The sequence below is a fragment of the Bacillus rossius genome, chromosome 16, assembly GCF_032445375.1.
Source record: "Bacillus rossius redtenbacheri isolate Brsri chromosome 16, Brsri_v3, whole genome shotgun sequence".
Taxonomy (NCBI): Eukaryota; Metazoa; Arthropoda; class Insecta; order Phasmatodea; family Bacillidae; genus Bacillus; species Bacillus rossius.
The window spans coordinates 26,158,475-26,168,116 of record NC_086343.1 but is presented as its reverse complement, the minus strand read 5'-3'; the positions used below and the strand labels follow the sequence as shown (position 1 = coordinate 26,168,116).

General features: G+C 38.4%; 1 protein-coding gene across 1 annotated transcript; it reads right to left on the bottom strand.

Moving 5' to 3' along the window:
• Window positions 1-491: 491 nt before the first annotated feature.
• LOC134540100 (pupal cuticle protein 20-like) lies at window positions 492-5,490 on the bottom strand. Its single transcript, XM_063382580.1, has 3 exons — window positions 5,455-5,490; window positions 3,653-3,906; window positions 492-2,322 (listed from the first exon to the last, which is right to left on the bottom strand). Exons 1-3 carry the CDS (start codon window positions 5,461-5,463, stop codon window positions 1,845-1,847), a joined length of 741 nt encoding a protein of 246 aa, XP_063238650.1. The 5' UTR covers window positions 5,464-5,490; the 3' UTR covers window positions 492-1,844.
• Window positions 5,491-9,642: the final 4,152 nt, after the last annotated feature.

The following is a 9,642-nucleotide window of genomic DNA, read 5'->3' as shown; positions in this document are numbered from 1 at the left end:
CTTTTATATGTGCAGAAACCTATTCGTACACTCGTTTCTTGAACTATACTTAAGTTTAACATAATTATGTGTTATCTAAATAATTCTGGCTTGGAATGAAAATAAATGCATTTAAAATGACATAACTCAGTAAAAAAAAGTTTATTAAAAATATCCTAGGTATATTATGTCTTAAAAAGAAGCATCAAAAATAAATATGTACAGTTAAAGTAGTTTTGTCGTAATATTTTCCATGCACCAATCGCCTTAAAAGGTAGTCCTTTACCGAGGACGAATTTATTTATGTTTATTTTGTTATAACCTAACTGCAGATTATATTATAGTTCACACTTTCTTTTTTAAAGTCATATATTACCATTCAATAATAAGTTTAGATAGTCGGTTGCGCTACTTAAGGTAATTAACCAATTTAAGGATCATTTTTACAGCTCAATGAACACAGATTAGATAAATTGTCTTGGTATTTATAGAAAAAAACATTCTAATTCATATTAAGTACCAATTGTAAATATATTTATTTAATTTCACACATAGTACAATAACATTTATAATATAAGTATAACGATAATAATGTCACATTTAAAATTAATATCTAAACATTCTAAGAAATATACAGTTATTTCTATAAACCCTTAAAGTTAACTGGGATGTGTGGAACAAATCACAGAAATCTTTCAGAGTTCGATAGCTACATGCTATTTACAATTACAGATTTTACTAGCACCATTCATTCTGTTGGATGTAAAATGGTCATATTTAACTTTGATGTGGTATTATTTATAAGAGGGATTCAATTAAGAATGGCAAATCATTTTATGAGTTTATTCCCAATGGTTTTTTTTCCATTAAGAATAACCGTTTTAACAGAATGCATATTATTTTATGTTAACTAAGGAAATGGTTGAATTATTGATGTAGGTATGCATTTTCTCTAACGAAGTTTTCAAGTAAATGCAATTTTAAGCAGAGTTTTTTTAACACAGAACCGTTTAGTGTTATTTTCAGATGTAGAGTGTAATATGAGAATGAGCCTTATAGCCGTCATTCAGTGTGTGAAGTTTTCTGATGCGGGTTTGGAACCCGCTTTTTGTGGTTTATCGTAATTTATATAAAAGGAAAACATAATGTAGCAAACCTTTGAATTACAACCAAAAATATCTTACCGTACAAATCATGTCAAACACCAGAACACATGTCAGTAAGCTGGAGATTTCTCATACGATGCTATGATCAGCGGAATTGTTATTAAAAAGAAAAAAATCTACCTGTACAAGTAAAAAGCGACACAAAATTCTTTTCATACGCCAGGGTCACTTACAGTGAATACACGGTTTGTGACCCACAAAATAGAAACTAGTTAAAACGTGGTCATTTCATACGTCATTGAAGGTTACTGAAATTAGTTTCATCCACCCGAGATTTGGTTCCAAACGACACTGACACGTCCTGACCATATTGAACACAAGTACTGAATCATCGCGCGCTCAAGCGAAGTCTGTGGAGAGGTGCCGGAAGAGATTTAGCTGAGTGGGAGTACCGGTTGAAAACAACCGCTTTATGTATCTTACAATTAATGTATTTATATTTAATGTTATTTTGTAAATAAAAAAATGAGCAGAAAAAAAAACATAAAAAAAACTTTCAACATTTTAGAAATCACTAGAGTATTATGCGATAGTTCTATTACACATTGGGTACAAAAAAGGTGTTCTATCTTCTCGCCGTAGCACATAGTCATCGCGTCACCGAACAGGGGGTTGTAACCTGCAGAGAGGTTATAAATGAGAAGATCGCAAGCGAGGAAGGAGATCAAGAGCTCGGCCTTGGGTGTTCAAGTCGCAACTTCAGAGGTTGTTTATTAGCCAGGTTTGGGGTACGAGTATCCGGTCTTGGCGCCGAAGCCGGGCGGCTTCAAGAAAGGGCAGCAGGGCGCCGTAAGCTCCTTGGAAATCGGCTCCGGAAAACCAGGCTCCGGGGAACACGGCTCCGGGGAACACGGCTCCGGGGAACCCGGCTCCGGGATAACCGGCTCCGGGGAACCCGTCTCCGAGGTAACCGACTCCAGGAGCGCCTGCTTCAGGGTAGCGCACGGCCGCCGCCTCCTCAACAGCGTACGGCTTCAGCAACCTGAAGGTGGCCTCATTGATGGATGGCCGGGTGGGCAGTTGGCCACCGTTGACGATGTGGTAGACGGTGATGTTTTTTCCCGCGTCGTCGATGTACGTGTAGGAGCGAGGCACCGGCTCGGCCTTGGCTCCGGGCTCTTCGGCGTTATTCTGGACCCCAGCCTCGCCCGTTCTGATGCCGTTGGCGGTCGCGTATCTGCGGCGCAGACAATCAATTCCTTCGTGAACAACGAGTGCCTTTCGTGTCTCAAAACAGCTTCGACTAGTGCTGAAATCAGTACACTACAGATCCTGCCGGTGCTTTACATAGAAAGAAGATTTTATGGTATTACAAAAAAGCTCATTTCTACATTTTAAATTGTGAATTACATCATTAACGTCATTAAAAATTAAATCAAACATAGTTATAATTATATATCAACACCATTACGTTGATCAACAATGTTTGTTAAGAAACTTAAATTTTGTATGCAATGTTAACTGATGAGGGTATTTTCAACAATTAACTGCAAATTAAAGGAATCATTATTCAATGTTGAAACCCCACTTATGTAGATTTCATTGTGATGTTTATTTGCGGGTTTTTACCCATGTCTGTATACAATCAGCTAAAAAATGCTTTTATTTACTTTAAAATAACCATAGATAGAAATTAAGAAATTATTTTTACTAAGTACATAAATTTTTAGGTGTTTTTAAATGAAAACCAATCCCAATTTTATTAAATATATTTTATATTTTAATAGCCTAACTTATATATTTCAAGAGAATTTTGTTACCTTCGGGGTTATTAGGTTTTTGGCGGTGTGGTGACTAAATTGCTGTTATTTCTGTTTTATTACAATTCACCATATAATCTTTCGTGTAGCTATATAGACATGAAATCAATATAATAGTATTAGGTGGCCAGGGTAACTAACATCATATCTGTTTCCGGGTGTTAGGGCACGTGTAAAGGTGTGCCTGACATTTCGCATGCCTTGTTGCAGTCTCCTTCAAGGGATATAATGATTATACCAACACGGCCTAAACCCAGAACTCATAAAGTATGTTATGTCTTATAGAAATGTAACACTAACATTTAATAACTCTATGAATTTTACGGTAGTAAAATATATGTTGCAAATAGCAACTGAATTATTTATTTTAACACACGCTAATAATGCATAAAAGAGGCGAAAGAAGATATTATTACGGTATTTTCTGTGAAATTTCCAACTACATATTATGAAATGGTATCAGCTCATTATAAAATTTTATTTTTGTTTTACAAGATAAATAAATTTAAAGTTTTGAAAGCAAACTTATTTGTAAATGCCATATAGATTAATATTTTTAACTCCAACATAGCTGTTCCTACTTGAAGTACTAAACTATCACTTAAAAAAAGCTTTGTCAAAGCCAGTGCGAAATGATCAAAATCAATTTTTTTTTACTTTTCATGATTGAATTTTTAATAACCAGTTAACCTCAACTTCAGAACAGACACCCAATTCCGTAGACTAAAACCTCGATGATATACTCACTCGGAAGCGGAACTGCCGTTTCCGTTGTTGACGCTGTCGTTCTTGAGGATGGGCTTCTGGGGGCCTGATGCGGCGCGCGGTACGGCGACGGGATACGCTCCGGCGATCCATGGGTAGATCATAGCTCTGGAGTAGGCCCTAGCTCCGGGCAGCCGGCCCAAGATCCCGACCACACATGGTCCTCCGAAGGGAGCGGAACCGGAGCCCGGGGCGCCCCCGGCGGCCGCCGCGCCGATCAGGACCAGCAGTGCCAACTGTGGGAAGTGAGAGAACGCGAGTGAATACCTGGACTGTAACTACATAGTGACGGGTCCAATTGATTGACCCTAATATCTTACCCAAGAGGCCCCTTACCGTGCTCTTGCGAAGGTGGAAGGAAAGAATGTCGAGGGACGAGGACTCCCTGGCAGAGCTAACTTTGGTGAACACCCTTGGTACCACGAGGCGGTAGTGAGTGAAAGAGGCACCCTCTACGTGACACTGATGGATACTACCTCGGATACTGAAGCCGGTAACAGCCCCGAAAATTAAAGCGGCAGGCACCTTCTCCTTCATGAGTCTTATCACCATTCGTAACTCCCCGAAGCCCGATGAAGACGCAATAAAATGCAATATATTCCAACGACCAGACGTACCTCCAAGTACTGATCACAGTTAGAAATGTCGCAACGATAGTGTGTGATTAAGTACCATTAATCCAGCTAAATTGATCAATGGAGTAACATAGGTTGTGAAAGAGAACAGCATAAGGTGTAGTATTCCGTGATGTATGAACCACAGAGAGTGTTGTTCAATGTCTCACACAGACATATGAATAGCTGGTACCAATACATTATTTTCCTGGCGTTATTAATTTATTCATACATTAGGTGCATATTTTTTATATAATTTAAATATTATAAGGTTATAAAAACACCACCGTTTAAAAGATTTTCCTTGACACGACTAAGAATAGAAATAGTAAATAAATTTTGAATATTAAGTACATATTCATTTTCACTTATACTAAGATAATAAATACCGTATTAACATAAATGCTGTAAATATTTTACCTCAGAACCAAACGATCCTATGTTATAATTGGATAAATTTACTTTTCAATGATTTGCTATTTTATATCTATCAATCCTCATATTTCTTCATGTGGTCAACAAAATCAATATAAATTATTTAAATAACCCCTAGCAAAAAACGTTCCTTTTAAACAAAGACATGCTTCAGGAAATTGTTTGAGTATGTTGCGATGGAACAGTTCGGTAGAAAACTAACTTTTATAATACAGTCCTGCGATGGAACTAAAATCTGCCAAATTTGTACTTATGCTCGTACGGCTCCGTGGTATATACCTTAACGAGTAATGTATCACTGATTCTCGTAACATTGCTAATCCGTTAGTGAAATTACGAAAAATTCTAAAATGACAATAGACACCGAGTCCCCGACTGCTCTGTTAGAAATTACAGCAAATTTACGGACTTCCAAACGAAGAATTTAACTTAGTAATTTTAAATAATAGAGCTTTGTATAAACTCCACAGTTTATTAACTTCGACGATATGTAAATTTTGGTTTTAAAAACAAAGGTTTAAACACAAGTGGACTAAATAAAAATTTTCCTTGCTGAAGACTTAACAGTTTTTTGAAATTTTTTGCTTCTATACCAAGTTTGAAGTAAGAGAAGTCAGTGTCGGTAAATTTGCGAAGATAGCAGTAATTTTACGCAGATCACTGGATGATTTGTGACCAGTGTTCTTGGTAAGTTGAAGCAAAAGGTTTTTACCACTGTGTGATGCAGACACCTACCGGAGTCATGTTGCTCTGGTTGAAGTCGGCTGGCGAGATGTGACAAGCTCAGTGCGGCGACGGTATTTATAGCGGTCAAGATAACGCCTGCGTGGTGGATCATTTGTCTTTGTTGTATTGGTGGGTGGCGTGGGGAGTTAGGGTGAGAGATAACTGCACTAGTTCTCTTCGCCGCGGGAATCATCTCTGTCCTTGGACGAGGGATTATCAGCCTGGGCGTGGCCTGACATTTGCCGTCGCTTCCCAAGACAATCGAACCCGAGTAGCAAACGCCTGAACTGGGTTTAATGACAGCAGGGCGACTCGCGCTGGGCTTTTGTTTCGCGTGAACAGATTATTTCTTTTCCGATGGACGTTCATGGGTTCCATGAACTTTTTCTCGTACTATGTTTTAACCAGAGGTGCCCACCCTCCCCCCCCCCAAACACAATGATGCACCCCCCTACCCTTTTTGATTGCTTCCCCCCCCCCCCCCCCCGAAATTTTTTATGCCATTTTCTCAATGATTTACTCAATGATTTTTTAATATTATACGTTTTCAGTATTATATTTTATCACATTTTGCATTAATTAAAACTGATTTTCTAATAATTTTTTTGGTCATATCAGGTAATATTTCCATCCTGAACCGACAGATGCCAAACTGCATTTGTTGAGGAAAGTGCGGGGTTGCCAATTTGATTATACAAGATCCCTTTCAATTATCAAAGCACCAGTAACGTATTTTCACATTAGAAGCTATAATTATGTAAATAAAATATACATTTTTCACGTCTTTCAACCACCTCCCCCCCCCCCCTAAAATTTTAATGACGCAGTCTGCGTCGTTACCCCCCCATTGTGGGCACCCCTGTTTTTACTTTAATATTATCTAATAGAGCCTGATTTTTGAAGTATGACAGTCATTTGGTTATGTTGAAATTTAATGATAGCAAAAGAATGCAATCGAATCCTCATCTGCAATGATTTTTCAAAAAATAAGATAAAAATATTTTTTCTGCCAAACCTAGAGGTGAAAAACAGTTTTGCTTTGTCTGTATGACATGATTTAACTCAAAAAGTTCGCTCTAACAATGAACATAAAAATAATATTTTCTAAGAATTTATTTATTATTTATTAAATTATGATTTCATAAACGATATTAAAGTTAGAAATGAATTATGACTTATTTTTTTTATTCGTAGGTGGTGTCCATGAAATAACTTAAGTCAAAATAATTTTTAACAACATTTTTAAATAATTTAAAAAATATTAATTTTTTTTTTGTTAACCTGAGAGTAAGAAGCCGAAATATGTATCATATTTCAGAGTAAGTGATTTCGTTTGATTGTTTCTGCTTGTTTCTGAACATAATCGTGAATATGTTGTTCACATGGTAACGTCCATACAACAGTGAACTTTAGGCTTATTTGTCCAATTTTTTTTTAACAGAACAATCTGTGTGAATTATCCTGTCTGAAAATTATGCCGAGAAAGCAGCTAGTAGATTATTGATTATGAATTCATTTTAGTATATTACAATAAAAACAGAAATTCTAGTTTTCACTACTTCTTTTGTACACAACCGAATACTTGCCTTTGTGTAACTTCGGATTTTTTTTAACTACTCAAATAATTAAAATTTTAAAGTTCGCAACTGCCATATCGCGGAAGCCGCCATACTGCACGCGCATACAGTTTGCCTCAATAATGGCAGGGACATTTATGTCAGAAGTAACATAAAAATGTTCAGTTCAATATTTATCTCATTTTTAATGGTTTAGGTGTGTTTGTTTCGTTTCTGATTGTCTTTATGTCGCGTTTTTTTTGCTCGGATTTTTTTAATTTAAAAAAATATATCTTGAAGGTACACGAAGGCAGGTTTCAGTGTACGAAAGGATTTGTGTAATGTACTCTTTCCGGGGAAACACAGTGGCCGTTGCCATGGATATATAACTACACGCTAGCGCAGGCATAGCTAATTTCAGACTAACTAGCAATCAGATTTATATTTTTTTGCGCAAAAAATACAGGCCCCTAGACATAGTTATTGAAGGACACACTGAGAGAGATGGCGCAAATGTGAAACATCTGACTCATTCAGGATTACCCATGTGTGTATCCTGGTCAAGCCATCCTGGTTCCTGGTAAAGGGTATCCAAGGCCTCCTGAAGCTTTCTAGTCGGATTCGGGGAAAGAATCTCCTACAATAGGTCAAATTCATTCCCCAAATTCCCTTCACTGTCTTTAGTCACATGTGGCCGTCTTGTAGCGACCTCTGTCTAAGTGACGCCGACGAAGAATTCCCGGATGACACGAACAAAGTGTCTGCGCGAAAGAAAAGAAGGATGCCGCGCTGATTTGGAAGCTCGTGAATCAGTTCTTCACCCGCTAGGAGGGGGGATGACATTTGCGTCGAAGGTCGAGACGGCGAGTTGCGGTACCGATCCAGTTGGAAAGCTAATGCCCCTCCCAACCCTTACTAGTCCCGCTCCATATGCATGCCCGGTGCACTGTTGATGACCAGAGACGTGTGACTGTCACTCTTCTCGGTGAGAAAAGAAGGGAATGAATGAAAGAAAGATAAATAACTTGGGTTCATCCTTGAGAAGAACGCCTTTCTCGTTCGAGAGTTCGAGAAGTTTCCGTCTCCCTTCGAGGGCGCTATGCCCCGCCCACCGCTGGAGTGCTGACTGGCAGCGGAGTGAGTGGCCAGTGCAGCCACTCGCCACCACACTGGTCATGAATCCAGCAAATTGATACAACGGCCACGAGTCCAAGCTCCCAACTCCCCGCACGGCAGAATCGTTCCTACTCTGTCCAACTCTTTGTACAATCAGTCCTCTGTCTCCTGCATACTCCTACATATGCCCTTGCATCCCGCAAGTCTGTGCCCAGGGTTTTTCCTGTTCCCGCGCGGTTTTTTTTTACCTGGCCCCAACTTAGCATATGTAGTTGTAAGATAGGGGAGTTAGTCACGGCGCCAATTGATGACATGGCCGGCCAATCCTCCCCCCAAAAAAAACACACAGACACATGCGACCCTCTCCCTGCATGGCTAATCCCCAGAATTACTATGTGTATAGGCTTTGGCCTGTGACGCATCAAAGTCCATCCCTTACCCGTAAGCTTTTTAGTTATGTTGGGAAAATAAAATGTCTACCGTTGGCGTGCGGGGTTTTCCAGCTTAGAACGACATCATCTTCTGAATCGTTACTAGATTTCTTAAGGATTTTCCACAGAAATGTCTATTCTAAGACCTCATGTCTGCTCGCAATACTTTGTTTGTTGTTCCTCCATAAGATTGCCTAGATCTTAGACCGATGAGCCGTAGTAACCAACCACTTGGCTTATGGGTTGTTGCCACAACGAAGCTCAACAGAATGTAAATATTTACAACTATAGCCACAGCTTAGTAAGATACTTCTCTGAGAAGAAATTTAACAAATGAACGCTCCCTATATTATTTTCAGGGAAAACGGATACACTTAAAGTAACGTCCATAATTCTTTACTTCGACACACTCATGGGCCTTCAACATTAAGGATTAGTCGCAGTCACACCTGGTGCACCTTCTAAGCCAATTTATCTTGATTGGCCAGAACCTACTAATCATGGAAACCAACAGGGACCAATAATACAACTGTGAGTTATAATTATTTTGCCTTAGGTCACAAAATCATTTCCACTGAAGCCAAGCAGTAGTTAGTTTCACAATATGGTACATTTGATTGTCTTCCCAATGAACTATTTGCGATATTTAAGTTTTTAATCTTTCACTCTGTCATATATAGTATATAATAAAACATTATAAAACGTTTAAAATATTTCTTAACTTGCGCTGGTTCAGGAAGATCAATGCTTAAAAAACTTTCTTTACCATGAAAATAATTCTATGAAAGCCTGTTAGGTATTGCCTGCAGTGTGAGTTCAGTAAATTTCCGTTAATCCTGCACGTTCGAGAATTCGAAAATTCCAGATTATCGTACGATATCTCCCACGAACGCTAAGTCTTAGAGAAAATACATCTGTAAGCTAGTGTTTGGCAGAAAATATTGTTTAGAAAGAGGATCCTTACCCGGGCGTTTATTGCTTTTGTGTTGTCCCAGTATCTCCATTAGTTTAAGTTATTACCCTGAATAGTATTCCAGTTTAAACCGCACACATGATAAGCATGATACAACAAAATAATTTCTTAATTAGGAATA

Excerpts from the sequence above, each read along its gene's own strand:
- LOC134540100 (XM_063382580.1), bottom strand. Across the intron at positions 2,323-3,652 it reads AACGGCAGTTCCGCTTCCGA|ATACGCGACCGCCAACGGCA; the intron begins GTGAGTATATCA and ends TCTGCGCCGCAG.